We start from the raw sequence: 25030 nt of genomic DNA, 5'->3' as shown, positions 1-25030 counted from the left end.
AAATAGGTATATAGCAACGTATAGAATACCCTCTACTAATCTTAGTAGTAGATAGTAGAACTAAACCGTGCCTTTTTCAGAACAGGGCAGAGCGACTACTATTAACTAGGCCTAGCACGGATAGCATATCTGCCGTGCCGGCTACCGAGCATGTCCGTACGAGTAATCGAGCATTACGCGCATACGCTAAGCAAGCTTATCGCTAGCGCGGCTGCATCGTACTGCACGTAATGATATTACATAATTGTTACATAGGCTTGCTAAGGCAGGACAGGAGACTTCACTTGCTTAGGTTCTTACACTATCGTAATTAGGTCGCCTCGATAGGCTATTAGTAGGGTTACTTACGCCTAGCCGATATAATATATTAAAATCAAACCCGGCGAGATAGACGGCCTATCTAGCCTATCGACCTATAACCCTAGTAACCTTAGTAATGCTACGGAGGTTGTTATAGTCTATATAGACCTAAATAGTATGCTATATACTATCGAGATAGTGCCTCTAATACTTAAAGGCCTCGATAATAGCTAGGAGCTCTTGCTCGTAGGTCTCGTAGCGACGCTCTATATCGATTATCTTTCGTAAAAAGAAGGCAATCGGGTACTAGTAATAGTTATTATCTAATTGCTATAATATAATAGCCGATATAGCGAACTGTAAAGCGTTAGTCTTAATTCGGATCTGCTTGCTTAGTACAAAATAGTATAGTAAGGGGACTTTAGTAAATCGCTTCTTTAGACTGTTAAAAGCGGCTTGTGTCTTGTTAGTCTATTTAAATTCTCTAGACGGGTTAGCCTTAGTTTTAGTAAGCTTAGTTAGGGGCATTATATGCCGTAAATAGCCCTTAATAAAGCGACGATAGAAATTAGCGAAGCCGAGGAACGACTACAGTTCCTTAATTAACGTAGGAATAGGCTATTTAGTAATAGTTTTGATCCGATTAGGATTAGCCTTAATACCCTTAGTTAATACGAGGAAGCTAAGGAAGGACACCTCCTTAGCAGCAAAGGTATATTTAGAAGGTTTGTAATATAGTCTATAGGCTCGTAGGCGGTCGAGGACCTTACGTACTACGGCCTAGTATTCTGCAATATTAGGTAAATATATATAAACTAGGATGTTATCTAGGTAAACTATATAGAGATAGTCTAATAGGCCTAAAAGGGCTCGATTAATGTAGGACTAGAATATTGTAGGGGCATTAGCTAAACCGAATAGTATAACTAAGTACTCGAAATAGCTATAATAGTGTTACGCGAGGGACGATTAGTAGTTAGGTAATAGTATCGTATTAGGGTAAGTATCTACGGTTCTACGGAAAGTATGTACCGGGCTTAGCTAGCGTACCGTCCCTGCCGTAATAGCACCCCCGTCCGATAGAACGAAGGCTAGCGTACTATATTAGCTAAACCCCTTCTTATATACTCCTTCCGCTTCTACTCGTTTTCCTTACCGCTCGTATTCGTATTATACGTTCTCGTCGTCTCGAGTATATCCTTCTCTTCTTAGTCTAAGTCTACTAGTTTAGCGCGCGTCTTCTTAGTAGCCGACTTTAGCGTAGCCTTAGTATCGGAGCTAGTTATAAAGTTTGTATATTAGCGTCGTCTCTTTTAGTTAAATGTCTCGCCGGTACTAGTACTAGCTCGCTTGCGCTTTGTTCCGCCGCTCTTGTCTTATATCTTATATACGCCGACGTGCTAGACTTGCTTTAGCGTTTCGGATATAGGCATCGAGGCAGGTGCCGAGGCTAGTAGGGATAAGGCGCGTACGAAGGGTTAGCCTGTCTAGATTTTCGGTAGCTTGTTCTTGTCCTTGCCTTTTAGTAGGGAGAAGGTTTTACCCTTACCTTTAGAGGCTAGGGCGAGAGTACCGGCGTCGGCGGCGCCGTACCGCGACTTAGTCTTACGCTTCTCCGATAGTTGCGGCGTAGCTAGCGCTTCTTCGTTAGCAGCTACGGTACTAACGAGAGTCTTAGACTTAACGGCTATAGCGAGCTCGTCCGGCAGATAGAGGTATAGGTCGGCGCGTTACTCGTTAGTAAGCGACTAGTATCGTCCCGTAATACCTATACGCCCTAGTCCGCGGCATAACTTTACTAGATCTGCGTCCTCCGTAGCGTAATCGTACTTAATATCTTTTAGTAGTAGGCCCTTCTTATTACGGGTAGCAACCTAATCGCGGTCTACGCTCGGCGTACGGCCTAATTATAGCTAGAGATATACTATACGTAGGAAATAGTCGAGCGCGACATCCGTTAGTATACTATCTTCGTTAGTCGTATTATAGGCCTATATATTCGTAAGGGCGTAGTCTAGGATTACCTCGACATCGATCTCTGTTAGCTACTCTACCGTAGCGGCCTTAAAGGTAAGGTAGGACAGAGAAATAATTTAGAGCTACTTCTTATATAGGTCGTAGTTTGGGTCCTTATAGTACTTCCGCTAGCGCGCCTGCTATTAGCGTAAAGAGGTAACTAGCTTAGTTTCGCCCTCGATATCTAGTAGCATTATAGTCGTAATTATCGCCTAGTTGCTTATATTATCGATATGCGTCTAGGTAACCTAATCTAGGGCCTTATAGCGGAAGGTGCCGCTGCCTATAAGAATAGTGCGATAGGTAATAGCGGCAATCTTGTGTGTTCCGTTAGGATGCTACTTATAGTATAGGTATAGCGGGCTAATTAGCTTACGCTTAGAGCGCGGATATCCCTATGCCTCGACGGAGTACGTATACTACTTTCCGAGATCCTTTAAGCCGATAGTAGTATCGTCGACCTTGCGGTATATTATTCTAAGTTTAAAGTCGGATAAGCGGGTACCTGTCGGTAGTATATAGTCTATTGTCTTAAATCCTAGCGCGTTATATATTAGTACTACTATGTTAGCTTAATACTGCGACTCTAACTAGTCTTCTATACTAGTATACTATATACTAGAGCGCTAGAAGTTCTTATCCTTATCTATATTAACCGCTCTACGGCGTACCTTCTTCTTATCTACTACTCCGTCTTCCTAATCGTCGTTTTTATCTACCTTGCTCTTATCCTTCTTAGCTGCTCTAGCCGCTCTACGGCGCTACTTATTCTCCTCTACGTCTATTAAGGCGTCCTCCTTATCGTCGTCCTCCTCTTATCCTTTAGGTATATTTATCTCGTCGTCGATAGCAGATCCGTCGCTAGCGTTATCGACGTAGTCCTCGGCTTATATAAGGTTCTAAACGTTAGCGTCCTTAGTATTGGCTTATATAGCGTCCTAATTGTCCTCGGTATCGTTAGTAGGCTTATCGTAGATAGTAGGATCGGCGTCGTCGGTAGGCTTAGCGTAATCGGTAGACTCGTCCGATATCTCGTTTTTATAGTTAGCGGCTAGGGGATTAGCGTCGTACTCTACTACCGTACGCGTCTATAGTAGCGTATAAAGTAATAGGGTCGGTCCTAAGACTAGCGGGCCTCTATAGTATCCCTAGACGCGGTCGAATATAGCTTAGAGCCTACTATATAAGTCTATACTAGGTACCGGAGTAGGGTAAAAGTCGCTAATAAATTCTTTAAAGTACTCGTTTATATAAGCAGTCTTATATACCGAGCTAAGGAATTGGTATTCGTATACTAGTTAGAGCGTAATTTGTCCTATATAGGCTAACTTGTTTATTATTATAATACGCTCGATAATGTTATTATCCTCCTTTATAGCGACCTTAATAGCGTTTACCGTCGTTATATAGAAGAAGGCGGCGGTGCGCTAGCGGGCGCCTAATGCCTTTATAGCGTCTCGAATATCTCTATTTATATCGACGCCGTCTAGGATCGGATATTGCGGTCGCTTACCGTCGTTCTAATCGCCGTACTATAAGTCGTCGCTATTGTCTACGTTTTAGTATACTAGAGAGTTACTATCGTAGTAAGCGTCGACGCGTGCTAGAGAGTCGTCGCCGCTATTAGGGTTCTCGCGTACTAGGGAGTTATAGTCGATAGGGGCTAGGGCATCGTTATACTCGGTCTCCTTGTCGCACGTTTACGTAAGCGTTTCCGCCTTAGGGTCGTTCGCTATAACGTACTATCCTAGATTGCACTTACTATTAAAGTAGGTAGTTTCTATTACGCGAATCCTCGCCCCTAACCTATCTTTCGAGGTTAGAATAAACGCGTCGCCTACCTCGGTAAGGCTTATACCGACGTTAGCTTCTAGTAACTCCTACGCGAACTTAGCGTCTAGTACGGTCTTTATATTTAGGAACGCGATAGGGACGGCCTCGGTTAGCTATACTACCGTTATAGGCTCTATTATATAGACTAAAATTGCCTCTATTACTACCTCCTAGAGCTCTTTATTGCGTTCTTGTACCTCTATAGGGTTCTATATCTCGGTGTTCTATCCTAGAGCCTTGCCTTCTACTACGGTCGATAATATAGCGACTAGATCTATCTCCTCCTTATAGTCGGCGTCCTTAGGTATATCCTTCGGCAACTTGTTAGTAGCGGCGTCCTCTACGTTACTAACGTCCTTTAGTAGTCGTAGCTGCTCGGTAGCCTTTTGCGGTTATCGCTTATTAATAGTCTTTAGCTAGTATAGGCGATCTCGTAATAGCTTAGTATCCGCCTAGGGAAGCTTACCTACCGCTTTTTTATATACTACTTAGCTATATAAGGTAAGCACCTATTCGCTATCTACTATAATTACTATACTATTCTCGTCTTCTACTTACCTACCGAGCTCCTTATCGACGGAACGCGCTATTATCGTATATCTAAGGAGGGTCTAGACGTCCTTATAGATAGCGTCGAGCGTTATCTTTCGTAGGAAAACATTCGCAAGCACCGCCTAGATTAGCGTCGGCTAGTGCTTCCGTAGGGAGTCCTTAAGGTAACGGCCCTTAGGTAGCGGTATATTAGCTTCGGTATTCGCTATAACGTCCTACTTCTTAGTATCTTTTATTAGGATCGTTATACTAGACGTTACAGGCTATAGCTCGATAGCATCTTACTTGTCTTACGCCGCGTTTATACCTAGCGCGTCTTGCTTATTATTTGCTATAGTCTCGCTTAGCTCGGCGCCTTGCCTATATCGTAGGGCCTTCTTATTTAGATTTAAGCCTTCGTCGCCCTAGTAGCTACGTAGCGTATTATAATAATCCTTCTACTCTCTAATCGTCTTACGCTTCTATACGATAGTATCTTAGTCGTAGACGACTATAAGCGTACGCTCGGGCTAGTACCGGCATTCGGTTTAAAAGTCTGCCGTCGACGCGATCTATATAGGGCACTATAGTAGCGCGGTTGTTTCGCCGGTAATAGGGTCTACTAGCTCTATAGCTAGAATCTTTTCTTGTGCCTTTATATGCATCGCTGCCGTTTGCTAGTTACGTATCCGCTCGGCCGTAAGTGCCTAGTCTAAGGGATACTAACCTAGTAGGTCGTCGCGATTTAGGTACTACTCTATATTGTCGCAGCTCGCGACCTAAGCGATCTAGTCGCAGACTGCGATAAGGTTAACGTTAGTATTATCCTATCTAGGCATGTCTTTAAGTACCTCGTATAAAGTGCTAATTGCGTTAGAATAGAAACCGTACTTTACTAGTACGCAGAATAGCGGCGCCGCCGCCTAGACGTAGTTTCCGCTATATAGCGCTCTTATCTCCCGGTAATTAGTTATACCGATATTAAGTCGTAATAGCGTTCGGATAGCGTAATAGATGTCGTAGTTCCGTATATATATAGGGATGTCGTCTAGGTCGTAGAAAAGCTTCGTATACTAGGGGTTAGGGAGTATAACGACTGCGCCTTCGTCGCTAGCGTCGGATACGTCGGGCGCTTAGTCGAGGAACTAGCAGAATTCTAGTACGCTAAAGAAACAGGCCTACTCGGAGCGGTCGTCCTTGTCGTACCTACGAAGGCTCGTATTTTCCTAGAGTATAATCTTAATACGTCGTAATAAGTTGCGGTTTGTTACGCTAGGCTCCGGGTCGAGTAGTAGTAAGGCGAAGTCCGTAGCTTCTATATAGTCCTACGCGCGGATGCGCGTAATAAAGGCGCGATAGGAGCCGTACTTATATAGGAAAAAATCGGCGATCGTAATTAGGTAGATCTTAGTAGCGCGTCCGCAAAGAAGAACTCGTAGGATCGGCGTATTATAGATTCGCGTCTAGATCTTAGCGCTTATAAACTCGCCGACGTAGTCGCGTAGCGGCTAGTCTAGTTCGCGGTATACTAGTGCTAGTACCTACTCTACTAGGATACCGTAATTAAGTCTCTACGCTTCTTCTATCGGCGTAGTAGCGTAGTCGTTATATAGCTCGAATTTAGGCTCTTAGGAGGCGAAGAATAATAGGGACTTATAGCGGCGTTCCTTTAGCTAGGTCTAGCTAGGGTCGGACAATTCGTCCTAGCGGTATACGTATAAGGCGACAGGCGGCAGGCCGTAGTCGTTATTCTAAGGGCGGTAGCGTACTATCGCGGTAATATCGCTAGGCGTACCGGCGTCGCTCGATATAATAGGGTTGCCGACGGGGTAGCGGTATATTACTAGAGGGCGTGCGCAGTCGTAGGTTCGCTAGGGTAGGGGGAGGTTAGTATCGTATTAAGTTTAATATATGCGTAGCAGCTAAAGATTTTTAGGGCGTTACTAGGGCGTTCCGCTTTATTATAACGCAAACTTTATCTCGCCTACGCTACGCCATTTACATATACGGTACGGCCCGTCGGATTAGAGTAATAATAGGGGAAAGATAATAAAGTAAACTATTTGCGTTTTAAAAATAAAGTAAAGTAAGGTGCGATTTAAAATAAGGTAAAGTAGGGTACAATTCAATTATAGACAATAATGCTATAACGTAGCGTGCTGCGATAGAGATGCCTATTATTGCGTATAGTGCTGCTTAGTTAACCTTCTAGGTAGCCGTTCTTTAGGAGTTACGTAAGCTAGGCCTCTAAGAAGGCTAAGCCTATAGTTCTCCTACTATTAACTGCGGCGCGTTTAGGGACGGCGCTGTCGGTGCCTGCTATTATAGCGCTTGCTAGCGTAACGCTTACTATCGTAACGCTTATTATAGGTAGAGGCGGTCGTACTCCTAGACAAGTTCCGCTAAGTCGCGGAGGTTATCGATATCGTACTAAACGTTGTGCGCGTAACTATAGCTACGCTACTTAACTAGGTACTGTGTTTTGCCTCTTAAGATCCTACGTCCGAGGAGCTTTTCGACCTTGTAATATAGCGCTTTTAGGTATAGATAGTCGTTATCGAAGGGTGCTTCGTCTACTAGGCCCGGCTTTAGCATCTCTCGGTCGTATAGGTTACGGCCCTTAGGGTATAGTTCTAGCTACAAAACTAAGATTATAGGATAGATACGCATTACTAGGGGGAGGTCGAGCTCGTACGCGAGGTTGCTAACTAGGCGTAGTACCTTAAATAGTCTAGTACGCTATACGGAGAGCTTGCGATTAGGGTTCCCTAGCAGGCGGTATCCCTTATATAATTTAAGTAGTACCTTTTAGCCTATTTTAAAGGAAATGGGGCGATGCTTGCGGTCGTATCGGTCTTTTATTATCGCTGCCGCCTACGTAAGAGAGTCTACTACCTAGTCGCGTGCCTCCTATCTTAATGCTAAGTAGTCCTTAGTAGGGAGCTCGGTTAGGGGGTTTAGCGCGTCTAGGTTCGTCTTAAATCCTTAAATTAGAATATTAGGTACCTCTCTAGTCGAGGCATTTCTAGCGTTATTAAGCTCGGCCTAGATATACGGAAGTGCGTCCGTCTAATTAGCATCTAGATAATTAGAGGTAAAGAATCGTAGAGCGATTTCTACGGTCTAATTAGTTCGCTTAGACTAGCCGTCCGACTAAGGATAGTACGCCGTCGTTGCGAAGAACCTCGTACCTAACTTCTTAAAGGCTGCTTTTATAAAGTTACTAAGCTAAATAGGGTCCCGGTCGCCGATTATAATAGCCGGAAGGTTGCGTTCTATTTCGACGTAGCCCTAGATCTAGTCGCTGCCGTATTGCTACGCTATCTACGTTAATTTGCACTTGTATAGCATAACGCGCTTAGAGTACTTATACGTCTCGGTAAGGAAACTATTATAGCCGTCTTTGTTAGGTAGTAGGCCGTAAACCTAGTCCGTAGTAATAGCGTACTATAGAATAGGCTAGTATTTAATCGGTTGCAATTTACTGTATAGAGGATAGCGTAGCGTCTAGTTTAGGATATACTCGGAGCAATAAGCGATATACTTAGAGACCTCGCGCCCGAGCCGGCGTATATAGAAGCTAGCGTATAGGCGAGCGTAAGTGCGGTAGTAACCTACGTAGTAATAGTAATTATAGGCTATTTAGAAGACTTCCTTATATAGGGAGCGGGGGATATATAGCCTCTCTCTACCGTCGGTGTCGTCCTTAAAATATATAAGGTCGTCGCGTAGGAAAAAACAAAGTCCTAATAGGCTCGACTCGGCCTCGCCTATAATATCCGCTTCCTCTTAATTAGGGTTGTCGTTAGCGTCTAGGGTCCTCTCCGCGGCGGCTTATAGGCGGCGTTCCTCTATAGCGTTTAGCTAAGCTAGGATTGCGGACTAATGCGGGTCCTTAGTATATCCCGCCTTTAAGTCGTCCTTAAATTCGGTAGCGAGTTCTACGAGTACGGAGTAGAAAACTATAGGCTCGTTAGAAGTATACGTTCGGCCGGAGTACTCGTCGATTATAGTAGCGTAAAAGCAAATCGCACCCTCGCTTTCGTATAGATATATATAGTACGCGTCGATTATATTATTCGCGGGCGCCGGATCGTCGTATACTAGGGGATCTAGTATATTATATGCTTAATCTGCTGTCCGGTTAAGATCCGCTACGAGCCTACTTAAGGCGTCCGGTATTCTATAAAGGCGTCCTAGGCGGTAGTGCACCTTAAGCTTAGGGTACTAAGAGAGGTACTAACTAGCCTATACTAGGCGAAGGTTGAGCTTATCCGTAGACGTAGTCGTTATAAGGCTCGCTGCCGTAGTAATGCCTAGGGCCGCTATATAGTCGGAGAATACGTATACTAGCTTGCGTACCGCCTAGAGGATTATCCGTGCCTTACGTACCGTCTAGACTAAACCGCTAACCTCGAGTTCTATAGCTAGATACCGCTTTTCTACGTCTGTAAGTGCTTTACTAAGGTACATAATAACTTATACCTAATCCGCCGGGAAGCGTACGGCCTTACTATTCTCGATAGTTAGTTCTAGGTCTCCCTTAACGTAGTATACTACTGCGGCGAATCCTCCTACGTAGGTATCTAGGTCGATATATATAGGGCGATTAGGGTCCGCGTAATAGGAGAACTTAATATTACAGTATATCTGTCTAAGGATGTCGAAGGCCTTATGCTCGGTTTCTAGCGATTTATCGGAGTCGAAAGCTAGGGTCCTTATAGCGTAGCGTTTGCGCTTATTTCCTTTATTAGCTAGGCTAAAGCGTAAGAGCTCCTTCTTGCGGTTCTCGAATAGCATCGTAATTATAGAGTAGTATAGAATATGCTAGCGTTGCTAGCCGGTTAGTCCTAAATAAAATTCGATATCCTTTAGCGTCGTAGGGAATTTCAAGTCTAGGATAGCCTAGACCTTTTCCTTATAAGTAGTATATCCTAGTCCTAACACTCGTTAGCCTAAAAGCTTCGTAGATAGATATACGAGGAACGACTTATACGGTGCGATACTAATGTTCTTGCCTGCTAGGCACTCGAATACGGCGTTTAGATACTATAGGTACTCTTCGAAGGTGCGGGAGTAGATAACAATATTGTCGATATAAGTACGGTAGTAGGATTTATATCGCTTAAGGATCTTGTTAAGCTAGCGCTAGATATATTATACGCTATTCGAGTAACCTATAATAGCTATATACATCTATTCCTAGCCGCGGTAGCTGTTAATCGCGAATTTGCTACGGTCCTTTTCGGCTACTACCTATTAATAGAAAAACGCGACGGCGTCTACTATTATAATATAGGTAGAGCCGCGTAGCGCCTTAATAATGTCCTCTTGTCTAGGGAGCGGATAAGAATCCTTAACTGTAATCTTGTTTAGGCCTCTAATATCTACGACTGTACGTCCTTTACGGACTAGCTTGCCGTCTACTATTATTGTTTTCTAGACTACGAAGACTAGGAACCTAAATTGAGTAGGCTTAGTAGTAAAGGATATCTTTCCTTATGCATATAGCGGGTCGAACGTCTTATTTACGACTTCTTTATCGGGGGCGCAGAGTAGGTACGCTACTATAGGAACTTTATCGTTCTTATAGCCTAGCTTTAGCGTAACTTCTAGGTAGTTAGACTTAGGAATGTCTACCGTAGTACCCTTATCCTTCTATAGGTCCTCGTGCTTCTTTACTACGGCCTCGATAAGTTATACCTACTCTTCGGTACCGTAGGCCGTTACGCTATTAAAAAGCTAGGTCTCTTTTATAGGGTTCGGCAGGTCCGGTAGCGGAAGGCCGGCTGCGCCGTAATCTTTAGGCGCGATATAGTAGCAGCCGTAGTAGTTACACTCGCGTATATACCCTATCTTCGTATATTGTAGTAGAGTCTATAGCTAATCCGTATCGTTACGGACTTATACGAAATTTACTATAGCGTCTACGACGGTAGCGTAGATAGTTAGGGCCTTATTCTTAAGCTCCTAGTTTTACGGGTAGAAGGCTACGTCTCGATCTGTAGGAAGGTCTATTCTAAACTAGACAGGCACTAAGGTTATAGTCTACGGTACTAGAACGACGTTCTTATCGCTAGAGTGTATAACCGTACAGAACTTAACGTAATCTTTGCGGCCTACTAGTAGGGGAATCTTCGCCTTTTTATAGGAATTAATCGTTGCGGTACGGTATAGTATATTAATCTTAATGCCCTCTAGGCCGATAATATCTATTGTTATAAGAAACTTAGCGCTAAGCTCCTTAACGACGTGTACCTTATAACGCATATAGGCGATAACCTTAGAGCCCTTAACGATTCCCGGTATCCAAAAATCGAGATCTACGTACTCGCTAATGTCCGTCGAACCTACGCCCTTAACCTTTAGTAGAGCTACTAAACGCTTACGCTCGATGTCCGGGCGTATCTAGCGTAGGAAAGCCTTATCGATAAGTAATATAGTAGCGCCTGTATCTAGGCAAACCGCGTATTCCGTGCCGTCCTTCTATAGGCGCACGACTATACGCAGATAATAATAGCTTCGAAACGCGTATCCTCCCTTAACCTTTAGCAATATAGCGGACTTAATAAGCCTAGCGTCCTCCTCTACGCTATCCTTCTTAGGCGTTAGCTCCGTAGCGTACTTAGTGCGTCTATAGTTCTATAAGAGATTATTACTATCGAACTTTGCGCTATAATTTGAGTATAAGAACTTTAAAGGCCGTATCGTAGCGAAGGGTTCTATAGCTAGAGGAAGGTGCTTGCCGACGTATAGGGAAAAGGGCGATAGTAGCGGAACTTCGCTATAGTATACTAATACGGAGTCCTAAGAAGAGGCGTTATTATCTACGTCGTCTAATCTATAGTAGATGTCTACCTAGTCGTTAAAGTACGCCGGTATAGAGTGCAGGCTTACTAGCCTCGCTAAGTAGCGTAAGCTAGATCGTAGGCGTAAGTATAAATGCGGCTATAGGGTAGATATAGGCTCTTCGACTAGAGGCTCCGGTACCTGCTTATTAGCGTAATAGTTGCGCGGGGCCTTATTGCCTTAGCGGCCGCGTTCTTGCTAACCCTAGGTGTCGCGTACGTCGTTTCGCGTACCCCTATCTTATCGTCGTCTACGATTAGCATTCTTGCTACTACGTGCTTCGTAGCCCCGATTATTATTACGTAGCTCTACCCGATTGTTACGGTTAGAAACGTACTCTTTTTAGCGTCCTTCCCCCGCTAGGGCTTGCCTATCGTTTCCTTAATCCCGGCGCTAATACTAGTTTTAATTAGTATAGCTACTATTTCTAGGGCGCTTATTGCCGTAGCCGCCGGCGTAACCGCGACCTAAATTGTCGCGATATCCGCGTGCTGCTACGGCGTACCGATCGTCGAACCTACTAGCGTAACCGCGACTAGAAGTATCGCGATACGCGCCCGAAGAATCGGCGTACCGGTCGCTATTACAAGCGTTTCGGTATTATAACTTACCGTTATATCTGTTATAGCCTCGTACTATGCCGTAGCTATCGGACTGTATATATCTACGGCACTATGCCTTATACTTGTCTTTAACGGCTCGTATGAAAGTATAAATCGTATCGCTTAGTAAAGGCTTATCGAGCTTGTTCTATAGGCGGGGCTCGAATCGTAACTATGCCTAGTAGAGAAGGGCGTACGGTCTATTAGGGTCTGTCTCGAGACCTGCCTCGCGCGCGTAGTAGATATAGTTTATAATAAACTACTAGGGTGCTCTACGGTTACGTACGTCCTATACCGTATAGGATTCGGCGTATAGCTTGTCCTAGGCCTCGACGATAGATCTGCTAAATTTGTCCCTTAGTGCCTTATACTAGCGCTTAATGCCCTCTCCTCCGCGGATAGTGTCGCGGTTATTGCTCGTTAGCTCGTAGATAAACTATTACTATACGGCTCTACGTAGGCACTTCGTAAGCTAAGTACGTACTATACGGGCGTAATTAACCGCCGCGTAGTCGCAAGCTACGTCTAAGAACAGGTATACTAAGGTGAATATAACCTTATTACCGTACGTATAAATGTCCTAGCTATCTAAGTCCGCGTATAGGGCGTCGGGGTAGAAGTACCTAATGTCTATCGGGTCGAACCTCTCTAAGCGCTAAGAACGCTGCGGGCTATAATAGGGTAAGCGGCTAAACTAAAAGTTGTCGACATAGTGCGGGTTAAAGCGGTAACCTCGAGGGCTAAAGTTCCCGCCTTAGGTACTAGAATTACCTAGGCTCGGGCTTAGAGGCCCTCCGCTAGCCGCACCGCCTTAGCTATAGCGGCGTTATCTAGCCTCGGCGTTGCGTATTACGTTACGGCGTAACTAATAAGGCTAGGCCTCGACTAGGTTAGGTAGCGGGGCTAATAGAACTTATTTATACGGAACCTGTTTATTTAAACCTATACGCGCGAGGCGCTTAGCTCTTCTAGTGTCTAGCCTGTCTTATACTAAGCTTGAAGGGATACTCTAGCGTAATTAGTCGATCTTATCCCGGATCTCGTCCCTAAGCTATTAGGTCTATATAACTTATTAATTTAACAGTTGTCTAAACAGCTAGCGTATCTCGTTACGTAGGACAGCTAGATTAGCGGCATTTAGGATTTCGCCGTTAGCGTCTTTAGCGGCCGCGTTAGCGCTAGCGGCGTTTTAGTTCTCGTATACTAGAACTTCGCGTAGCGCGCCTTCTCGTAGGCGTTAAGGCTAGGGATTGTCGTAAGCTAGCTACTTACCGTTTCGCTAGTTTTAGGAGGATAGTCCCGCGCTAGCATTACGTATACGCTAGCGGTCCGCGACTAGACGCCTAGCCTCCGTGCCTAGGAAAGCGTCGACTAACCTATTACGGCGCTATGTCTACTATCGAGAAGGTAGGTTACGCTCGATACTAGGTTCTACGTATGCTAAGTCCGTGCGCTAGAATTCTAGGTCTATATTTTAGGATATATCGGCTATATCTTTAGTAGAAGCGGGTAGGATTAACGGCTCTTATTATCGGGATCCTTACTGCTATGTCTCGGGACCTCGATACTAAAGCTTAGGACCTAATAGAGAGGACTCTTAGTATAGCTTAGTACCTAATAAAAGGGACTCTAGACTGCTCGTAGCCGGAAGCTCCTACTACTCGGGCTTAGGGCTCTGTTGCTCCGGAGCTTACTAATTAGGACTCTGCTACTCTGTATCCTAGTGCTCGGGCTTAGGACCGTATTACTTAGAACCCTGCTATTTAGGACTCTACTACTTAGAGCCGACTAAAACCGGCGAGGACAGATTAGGACTGCTCGGGACCGACAGCTCTAAGGCACTAAGTTCTCGTAGGCCTAGGGGGAATATAATCGGTAAGGACCTATAACGTATATACGTAACTCGTCGTATACTAGCTGCTAAAATAGTCCGACGGCGACGTAGCTATAGGCTAGTGTCCGGACTTAGACTTGTAGGCACTACTATATCTAGTAAGGGTAGTACTAGTTCCGGAGTAGGAGCCGCTAAGTCGTTAGGTCCTATCGTGTCTAAAACTGTAAGTTCGTTATAGAGAGCAAGTAGCGTCTTCGCTACTGCTATAACTAAAGAGCGGTTAACTACCTAATCCTAAGGGAAACCGAGGGTAGTACCGCCTCTAGTGTCCGAGAGTTTTCGTAGTATATATTCTTCTAGGGGCTAATAATGCGTAGTAATTTTCGTAACGATTGCTATAAGCGGGTCTCTTTGCTTCTAGTATACTAACTTAGCGTAACCGGCGTTAGCTAAGAACTCCTTAAAGCAAAAAGCGATGTTTAACGAATAGGCGTCCAAATCGGGGCGTACGGAAGCTAGCGTATTTATAGAATAAGCGTAGGCTCGGTAATCTTATAAAAATATAGGATAAGTATAGAGTTAAGGAATTAGACTAAAGTCGGGAAACTGTTAGGGTACTTATAGGCTCTTGCCTCGACCGGTGCCCGCTTCGGTAGGTGCTAGTATAGAGTAAACAAACCTAGATAAGGAAGGCGGGCCGCCTAGTCTAGCGATTAGAGGGCTATAGGGCGCTGTCGATTAGAGGGCTATCGGTATATAGCTATATATATACGGAAGATAATATACGGAATTTGGAGGACTATCGTAATCGTATCTATATCGAGCGTAGGTAGTTGTTATAGTTAGGTAGGTAGGTCGGTGCCGCTAGTACGGGACCTCGCGGTCGCGTTTCTTAGTTTTTTAAGGTGCCCGTTCGTCTAGTACTCGGGTACTATTTAAACGGATCTGGATCTAACTAAAGCGAAGCTACTAATTATTACGCGAGGGACGATCAGTAGTTAGGCAATAGTATCGTATTAGGGTAAGTATCTACGGTTCTACGGAAAGTATATACCGGGCTTAGCTAGCGTACCGTCCCTACCGTAACAAACGGGTACGAAAGGCTATCTTCTATTTATCGCCCTTGCGGATACAAATGCGATAGTACGCATCCTTAATGTCTAGTATAGTATAGTAGTAAGCCCTAGAAAGGCGATCGAGGGTCTTATTAATAAGCGGAAGTAGACAGCGGTTTTTAATAGTAACGGCATTAAGCCCGCGGTAATTAATATATAGACGCAGGCTACTATCCTTCTTTAGAACAAACAGGATTAGTATACTAGCAGGGCTATTACTATATCGTATCTAGCTATTAGCTAGGTTTTCCTCTAGATACTTACGCAATATAGCAAGCTCTCGTTTACTAAGGTTATAGAGGGGGCTAAAAGGAACCTCCTTGCCCTCTATAATGTTAATCTTATAATCCGTCTCTTTAAATATAGGCAATGTCGACGCTAGGTAGTATTTAAACACATTAATATAGGTCTCTCGGATAGGCTCTAGTATACGAGTAAGCTAATTAGGGTCTATGCTATCCGGGGGCATAGGTTTATCGTTATTACTACTAAGCAGGTCGGTAGTCGGATTAGCTAAGGCAGGTATTAGGTTGCTAATAAATAGGACCCTAATATCGTTAGGGCACTCGCTAACATTAATGTATTTAATATCCTCTTTCCTAGCGATTCTAAATCGCTACTTCTAGAGGCCTAGGTCTATAGCTATAGCGTAGTACTTAAGAATAGGGTTACTAATAACAATATCGGATAGGAGGCTGTCTATATCTACTGCGTAGGCAGTAAAGTCTAGTAGGCGCTTATTTCCGAGGTCGTCCTTTAGAGCTATAGGAATATAGTAGGCCCTATAGGTTAAGTGCCGAGCGTTATTAAACTAAGCAAGGGTTAGCAGGTTAGTCTTCGGCAGTTATCGAAGGTCTAGTTGCTTAGCTAAGCGATAGCTAATAAGGGTACTAACTGAATTTCCTAGATCTAGTATAACCTTAGTTTAATAGGTAGTGCCCTTCGTATCCTATACAAGGTAGGAGCGTATTATTGCTAGCACAATGTCGATAGTCTTACGCCGTATAAGGCTAACAGTTAGTGCGGCGCTTACTCTTTTTTCGACTAATTAAAAGAGCCGACTAGAGTAGCATTAGCGGCTAAAAGGTGTTTCCTATGCTTAGCGGAAGCACGGTTAATTCGGGCCTAGTCCTTAGGTTTGTCGCATTAGCCTAGTAGATAGCTAGTACTATTACAATTAAAGCACTTTAATCCGGTCGGGAGATTGTTACCGTAGCTATTGTTACTGCTATTATTAGTCGAGCGGTTAGCATTATAGGGATACGAGCCCCTTCTACGGCCCCTATCGCGGCCTCCTCTATATAGCCGGCGGCTACGGCCTCTTCTACAGTTATTGTTACTATTCCTACTATTAGCATTATTGTCCTAGTAGGAACCTTAGTTTCCTCCGCGGCTACGGTTGCTACGGTTAGTACTAGCTAGTCGGATCCTCGATTCTAGTCGTTATTAGAGCTAAATAGCCCGTTCGGCTGTTTCTACTTCGACTATAAATTGAATGCGTATTAGATTAGCTTGTTCGAACACACGGCGACGGTCTAATTCGAGGATAAGTTCCTATCTAAGTTTTAGGCGTATCTCGGAGATCTATATAGAATCAGTCTTAGGCAGAAGGTCGTCTTTAAGGGTTTTTAAATAGGCCTCGAATAAGCGAGCCGATTAATTAGTCTTCTATTTAGCTCGAAGATATAGGTCCTAAGCATATTGTTGCCTTAGTATAGGGTTTCTAAGGGTGTCTAGCATAATAGTTTTGTAGGTCTGCTACTAAATAGCAGTCTAGTTATTAAGGGAGTCGAAATAGTTATCCTATATACGCTTTAGGTCGCTATTGATATACTATATAGCGTATACGACTAAGGAATAGTCGTCTAGTACCGCTCTTAGTGCGTTGCGCTAGTTAAGTTCGCAGTTACGAATGTAGTCGTTGTACTGCTTCCGACTAGAGCTATTAAATACGGTACAGTCCTTAAGTTTAGTATCCTTCTTTTAGATAGGTAGTAAAGAAGGTCCTACTGTTAGCTTAGTAGTAGTTATTAGAGATTCCTAGAGGCGGCGAATCTCGAGAAGATTATCCTTTAGCTGTTATTCTTAACGCAAGGCAGTAAGCCTGTTTTAGATAGCTTCTTAAAGTCTCGCTACTAGTTAGGGACTAAAGGCTAGCTAGCTATATCGACGGTTAATAATATTATTAAGAATGTCGTCGATAGGCAATTCTAGGTCGTTACCTAGAATTGCAGGTTCTTCTTTAGCAGGTCCTATAGTAGGCTCTTCGGTAGGAGGCACTTTAGTAGGTGCTTTAGTAGGCACTTTAGTAGTAGGCACTGTGCTACTAGCGTTGTTATTGCTAGCGCTGCTAGCGGCAGCACGGTTGTTGTTACTTCGTAATAAGCCGGCTATTATAATAGGGGGTAACACTAATAATATATTGTTAGCCCCTAAGATACGGATATAGCGGAATTAGTAAATATTAGTCTAGTACGATTAACTTAGTATAATAGGCCGTATAGAAGGCCTTGCTTAATAATTGGTACGGTTGTTTCGATAGAATAGTACGTATAGGTCCCGTTCTTCGAGCGTAATATAGTTAGATTAGTCTTATTCGTAGCTATACCGCTAAAAGCTTGAAATAAGGACTATCTAGCTACTGCCCTTAAAGGGTAGATCGAATACTATATAAGAAGGGTTATGTTAGTAGGTAGATAGGGTAGTAGTAAATTAGTGTAGTATTTAATAAGGATCTAGGAGGAGAGGGAGGAAGGTAGGAGAGTTAGCCTAACGCTAAGCGCTAAGCCCTGCCTAAGGCATTAAGACCCTAGCTTCACTCGGCCTAGTTATATGCTAATTACGTATAGCCTCTTTAGCCCTAACAATTAACGAGCTACCTAATAATAGCGACATTAAGGGCATAGAAGACTATACTAACTACTTCTTCTACGCTAGTTTCGACAAAGATAATTAACTAGACAAGGTATCCTCTAAGGCGGTTAGCTTGCTATCGATTAAACAGATTCTTTTTACGTTTAAACTAACGACAAAGACAACAATCTACGAGATACCTATCTATATCTAGTTGCGGAAGCAGTAGCAATAAAGGCAGCAAAAGCGGAAGCACCGGCTAAGTATTCCTCCTACTACGAGTGCTACTACGAGTACTATAGCGAGTAAGTATAGAGTAGTTAATAGTATAGAGATTAAGAAAGAAAAGCTATAGACCGAGAAGATAATCGATATAGAGAAGCTGCCTAAGATTATTAACCTAAGCGGCGAGGACACCGCGAGGATACCGCGAGGCACGTCTATTCTAAAAGGGTCGAGCGAATCTAAAGACTAGCAACCTAGCTAGCAACCTAGCTAGCAACCTAGCTAGTAACCTAGCTAGTAACCTAGCTAGCAACCTAAGCAGCAACCTAGCTAGCAAGCTAAGCAGCAAGCTAAGTAGTAACAACCTACTAATAGCGGCGGATATACTAAGAGTTAGAGGCTAAAGCGTAGTCGGAAGAAGAAATAAGATATAGAAGTAGAAGTATAGACTCGTAGTACACTCGCTATAGACTCGCTATAGAATCGCTATCTTATTTGCTATACTCGTAGCGGACTCGCTACTATTTCAAAGGTCTTCTACTAGTAGCTCGCGATCGCTATTTAGCTATAACTCCTTCTATATCGTATATATATCCTTTAACTTAATAATTGCCTTAGTCTTAAGCTATTTAAACTACTTTTAATAATAACCCTCTAGATTAGCAAACCTAGTCTTAAGAGTATTAATCTTTGTCTCTAATGCAATATTCTTCGTCTTTAATTTAATACTCTTTACCTTTAATAGAGTATTCTTCGACTCTAGAGCCTCGACTTGCGCCTATATCGCGGCTAGCTCGCTATTCTTATCGTCTTCTTTAACCTTAATCTCGCTAGTAGTATAGCTACTCTTGCCCTAATACTTGTAATAAGTATAGACTCTCTCTCCTTTAGTATCTAGTACGCGATACTTATAGCCGTTATCGTAGCGAGTATAGAAGTAATATAGCGATAGTGCTAGCTTTCCTTGCTTAGTCTCTATAATTATACTAGTAGCTAAGTATTTACGCATTCTGTTTAAAGCTACCTTCTTTTTTTGCGGATTTATAGTATCGTCGATAAGGTCCTACTATATCTACTCGCTATAGTACTAGAAATCTTTCGTATTTATAGTCGTAGGACGTCGAAGTCTAGAGCGAGTTAGTAGCGAGTCTATAGCGATATGCCTCGTAGCTTATAATAAATACGGTGCTCCTACTAGTAAGGTAGGCACTAAGTCGGGCGCTAAAGTACCTAAAGCAGCTATAATAATAAGGTCGCGCGAAATACTAGTTATAGCTCGAAACGGTAGTAGTAGTAGTAACGCTACTATCGCTATCGCTATCGCTAAAGGTAGAAGACAAAGAAGAATATAGCGAGTCGAGGCGCGAAGGAATAGCGAGTGCGGTAAGGTTTGCGCGGTAAAGTTGCGCGTAAGGAAGGCGCGACAATAATAGGAAGCAACAATAGCCTCAAGTGAAGCCAACCGTGGTTTGGCTTCTTGGTATATATGGAGCTCCGTCCCTTGCTCCCTTGCGCCGTCAAACTTTCGGGGCGGGAGCGTGCCTGGCTGGCGCTGGGAGCCCGAGCTGAGAGCTGGGTGCTGGGGCTGACAAACTCATTTCATCTCATAGATCGTATCGGAAATCATCGCCGCCTTTCCGTGCTTCATGAATCAACAATGGCATCTGATAGGAGACGGGCACGTGTGGGACAAGGAGTGAGCGACAGCAGAGGAGATGGTTTAAGCGAAGAAGATAGCAGACTATCTGGAAGACATCATCAGGTGTACGATCGTTGCGATCAACTCCCGAGACTTCGCCATCGACAGTCTCGCCTGGCAGAGCATGTGTGATAATTGCGAGAGGCCAAATGCCGCGGGCATTGCTGGGGGCACACAAAGCAAATGTGAAGTACAAGAACAATTCGGGGCACTGGCCACTGCACATCCAGACGTCCAAATGGAGCGCCCATCTCGATCCTCACATGCCGTATCATGGCAGCGATGCTGGGAGTGAGGACTAGGACTCAGTTCATGAACGAATTGATGCAAGCCGGACTCTGGAATACCAAGTTGGCATTGCCGTAAAGAAACGTGGCTGCTTCCTGCTAGATCGAGCGACAACTCGGGAGATGCGCAAAACCGGAGGATGTCTGCTTCGTATTACATTTACCAGATCTGAAGTCTGCAATGCAGTCTTTGTGGTGGTCTACGTATGGCAGCACACTTCCGTTGACCTCGTCCAGTGCTGGGTTCTTTGCCATGCTCTATGGAAGCTACGAGATATCCTGCAGGCATGCGAGGATCTCTCCGTGAATCCGTCTTCGAAGCTCCGCTGGTAGACGAAAGAGGTGGCAGTGGACTTCGTCATGCTGGGTTCTACCGGACATCAGCGAAAGCTTCCAGACGAGACTCCTTTCCTCCTTGCCTTGTGTGTTGCTGACTGTCGCTCATACTGGCCTTATTGGGATTGCTGCCATGTCTTCTAATGAGACACCTGCTCTATCTCCAATATACCAGAGATCATCACACTTACTGTCGAGGAGTTATCTATGGCGAGCTCAAGTCGGCAGAGAGAGCTCATCAATGGCCAGAGGGAGCGGAGCGTTCCGACGGCGACCGAAATTTCGCTTAGTCAGATGCTCGAACTATTTTAAGCTCATGCTGGCTTCAACGTCGACAACGACATGCACCGGCAGCACCAGCTGCAATGAATAGACGTGCTGTCGACAATAGCTCGGTGCTTCAGCCGACTGCCAAGCTACATCGATATTGTCAAACAATGAGGCCAGGCCCGGCATCTGCCGCTTACTGCCGCCCTCCTCCATTTGTGCAATCCCTTCTTCAAGCATCAGCAACGGCTCCAATGCCACGCGAGCATGGAGAGCTGCGACACGCAAGAAAGTCAATGATACTGTGCCAATTGTCTAAGTGATCCCGTCGCAATAATGCCCTTGGACGAAGACAACCGACTTTGCTGAGGACCTTCTGAGGACTTCTTGGCGCACTCAGCTTGCCGTCGAGTCGCTGCAGCACTTCTTCCTCTCCTCAGCGACTAATCGCGAGTATTTAACCTACAGAACCATCCCACTTCTCTATTGTGAGCAGTGAAGCGTGCATCAAACCTAGCACCACCTTTTCCTGCATCATTCACATGCAACCTGAAACACGTCCGTGCACCTCAACAATAGCACCGCAACGTTCGGCCTCAATTGACAATAGCATTGACAAGCAGCCATCGGCACAATCGCTTCACTCGTCAGTCACAATAGCCTTCTTGTGACAATACCACTTGCTGATGCGCCGCAGGTACAAATATTTCCTTCCGCCACTCTTTTCTTCTTTCCTTTTCACAACCACATCCGCGACCATCTGCTTCCAAGTTGAACACTCTACCAGCATCTCGAACAACTTCAGACTCCACATCATTGCAGTCAAGCATACATCGCAACTTACACCAACTCCAACTATCAACCATGCCAGTGCACGTCGACGCAGTCAACTTTGTGCTTCAGCAATATCTCTACGAACACGGCATTCCACGCTCCGTTACTGATCAGGTTACCGCCGAGTCCGTTCTTGCAAGCGTCAAAGCAGAGCTCGCGGCACAGCAGTCCCCGCCACCAACCACTCCCGGCGCCGTCCCACCTGCCCAGCAAGCTCAGCAGCCTCCAGCAGCACCTGTAGACTCGAGTCCTCGCGACAGCGTTATCGATGCTTCCGTCAACCACTCTGCGAGCGCACCAGCCGCAGAGGCACCACAATCAACTCCAGAAGCACCAGAAGCTTTCGAGACGCAGGAGCGAGAGGCGCCCGCAGAAGGTGAGGACAGCGAGCACCTCGACGAGACCGTCCAAGATCACATCAGCGACTCCGGTCTGGACCATGATACCGAGAGCGTCACGTCAACTCCAGAACCTTCAGCAGGCTCGCAAAGCATCGAGTACCCGGGCGTCCTGACCTACGAGCTTACCGCTCTCGAACCTTCCGCGACCGCTCTTTCCGCCGATCCCAAGCGCTTCAAGGCCAAGGAAGTTGCTCTCAGAGACTGCATCGAGTACCTCATCCTCCGCCTCGCTGCCGTCTGCATCATCCTCGTCCGCCACGACAACGTCGCAAGAGCCATCCCGTTCGGCCAATTCGCAGTCGACCTGTACGGTCAAACCATCTTCGCCTCCGCCCTCACCTACTACGAAAACGCCGCCTTCGAAGACGAAGACGCCCTCGACGACGACGATGAAGACCTGATCGAGGTTGCCAAGCGATGCATTTCAGACTGCGTTTGCGTCCTCAAGCAAAACTGGCACGACCAGAGTCGCATGGCAACCAAACTCCACAACATTGCCGTCGCCGAGCAGATGTATCGCGATCCGGCTCTAGATGTTGTCGCTCCGGTTTCAGAGACGCCAGCACGCGCTCCAGGCGGTAGTCCGTCGAAGGGTGTTACGAAGAAGAAAATCGAGAAGAATCGCACATCCTCCGGTCCTCCAGTCAAGGGTGTCGCACGTAAGGTGCACAAGGAGAAGAAAAATCGGGCGAACAGAGCCAAGATCGTGCGTGCAGGATACGACGAGGATGAGTGGCAGCAGTAGATGACTCTGTTTTTGGGTGGGTGGCGAGGCCTACTCGTAGATTTTGCATGGTGTTAAGTAGGTACAATGATTTGGAGCGATGGCGTGGTGAGGTGAACGCTATCATCAATACGAATGTGAATTTCCCACTGCTTCGTTCTCATTTTACCTGTTCTCTCATTGGAATTCTTTTTTTCAACTCATAGACTTGAAGCTAGCTACAGTAATCACGTTATTTCTTGAGGCATAAAGCGGGTAGATCGCATTGGAGCGAGGTTGTGGTGAGGTGAGCGTTATCATCAATACGAACGTGATCGCGTGGCTGACTCTGATCAAGCGTATGATCTGGGCCTCTGGAGGGGTGTCTCGAGGCTTCGTTTTGGCATGTGAGAATGGAAGCTTGTCGCCTGTGGATCTCTGGGGTTTGGCGTGGAGCTTGTCCCGACTCCCAACCAGGCCAGGCCAGGGGCTTCCAGGCTTCTCGCCGCCAAGCCTTGAAGCAGGTACACACTTCACCTGCGATTGGATGGTCTACATCCTCTCATTGACTTCTGTAGCCTGACTACAAGCGAGCGATGCCGACAGCTATACGAGAGCAAGATCAGCCTTCACAAGCAAAATACTCTGACCACTGCTCACCGAGCCTTTCACTGAGCGACGCTGCCGACTCTTGTCCGCCTCCGTCTCCCAACACGAGCGTCGTCGAGCGAGCCTTACAGACACCTTGTCCGGCAACCTGGTCGACTTGATATGCACGTCATACGGCGTGCCGTGATGCGATGCGATGACGCCATGTCTATACTATCGTCTTCCGATTTTGGTAGGAAATACATCGAGCCCCAAGGCGTTGCAAGGACTCCTGAGAAGACCAAGTATGGGTAATAGAGAGCTTCAAGTTAAGCTATAGACGCAATCCTTTTCCAGCGGATGACAATGAGGACCCCAATATCGTCAAGGATATTCTGACATCGCGGCGAGTCTTTCAGTCAGCTGAGACCACATTGAGATCGTTCTTGACGAGTCAATTCCTCATCTGGGGCTCGAGCATGCCGTCGGTATACTCACGGACGACTGACGGTAGCTGCTTCGATTACGCTGTAGTGCTCTACACTCGAAGGAGATCATAAAGCTCATGATGGACGGCATTTGTGCTAGCATTCCCTACCATTTGCACAAGGTGGACTCGAACAGCAAGCCAACCACGCCTGATGCTCGTGGCGTCATTGGAGCTCATGCCCTGGTCTGGCCTCTCTCCGTCGTGTTGCAACACGCCGAAGCCGACACTTGGCATCGAAAAGTCGCCCTAGAAATGCTGCAGTATATCGCCTCTGACAGTGGGCTGCGCAAAGCGGACTTAGCTGTCAAGAAACGCGATCGCTGAGAGTGAGGCGAATTCAGGCGCGGGCGCTTGAAAAGCAGATCGGTATCACATGAGGTGTTTTCCTGGAAACTGTCATGTTCTGCACAACAAAATCTTCGGAGACAATTACAAATGATCGCCTTTCGTCAACACTATCTTTGTTCTCTTCATATTGCCAATCATGAAGCTCGTGGCAGAACCTCGATGCCACGACTTCTCACATACGCCAGTTGAAGCTATCATCGACTGCAGACTTGACCGTGGTTGAATTCAGTTACATAGAAGTCCCAACGAAGTCGAAGCGTTCCAAGTGAAGAAGGTTGTTTCGGGGGCGTTTCACCTCACCTAAACGTGAGCTGTGTAGCCAAGAGAGTCTCGAGACAAATAAAGTGAGATTTCAAGCTTTCATATAACACACACATACGAGATTCGAATGTAAGGTAGTAGTAGGTTGAGATTTATAAAACGCAGGACTCAAATCTCGACAGTGTGTGCGAATGACGGATTAAGATCCCAGATATCAATCGCCTATTTATCGATCTCGAAGAAAATTTCGATTTTCAAGCTCTCTGCGATCTATTGAATAGCTTTATACTCAAAGGCTCAAAGACGTCGGTACGAAGGCACAGGTGAATGAATGAAGCACATTATCACATCACCTCACCTAAACCCCTCCGCCACAGAATGGGTCGAACTCTGAGCCCGGATTCAGAGAACGAATTCTCAACAATCGAAGGCTGATAAAGCACAACCAAATGGAACAACTCTAAGAAATTCAAGGGATGATTTTTCTCGGTCGATTCATCACGACGGTTAGAATTACTGCAGGCATTCTATTACTTTGCATGATTCGAATCAACCGTAAATTCATCTTCAATGCCCATATAGGTAGTGAGAGCGAAGTCGAAGCGTCGCAAGGGTAGGAGGAGGCTTTGCTAGGAAGTGAATAGTTCTTGCAGGATTT

General features: G+C 45.3%; 1 protein-coding gene across 1 annotated transcript; it reads left to right on the top strand.

The window, feature by feature from the left end:
- Positions 1–10181: 10181 nt before the first annotated feature.
- Positions 10182–24807, top strand: MYCFIDRAFT_179394 (uncharacterized protein; the record flags this gene model as incomplete). The annotated part of the gene is made up of 31 exons (XM_007933480.1): positions 10182–10201; positions 19617–19797; positions 19830–19854; positions 19884–20148; positions 20189–20447; positions 20485–20741; positions 20794–20855; positions 20885–21051; positions 21100–21235; positions 21265–21309; positions 21368–21397; positions 21445–22688; positions 22728–22747; positions 22786–22877; positions 22913–22929; positions 22966–23067; positions 23098–23235; positions 23264–23378; positions 23414–23477; positions 23531–23584; positions 23614–23806; positions 23836–24003; positions 24065–24089; positions 24142–24211; positions 24254–24361; positions 24386–24424; positions 24457–24501; positions 24538–24553; positions 24577–24681; positions 24710–24754; positions 24781–24807. 31 exons carry the CDS (start codon positions 10182–10184, stop codon positions 24805–24807), a joined length of 4134 nt encoding a protein of 1377 aa, XP_007931671.1.
- Between the last annotated feature and the right edge of the window lie 223 nt (positions 24808–25030).

Source organism: Pseudocercospora fijiensis, assembly GCF_000340215.1.
Source record: "Pseudocercospora fijiensis CIRAD86 unplaced genomic scaffold MYCFIscaffold_10, whole genome shotgun sequence".
Lineage (NCBI taxonomy): Eukaryota > Fungi > Ascomycota > Dothideomycetes > Mycosphaerellales > Mycosphaerellaceae > Pseudocercospora > Pseudocercospora fijiensis.
The sequence above is the reverse complement of the archived record's forward strand: the minus strand, read 5'-3'. Positions and strand labels throughout refer to the sequence as shown.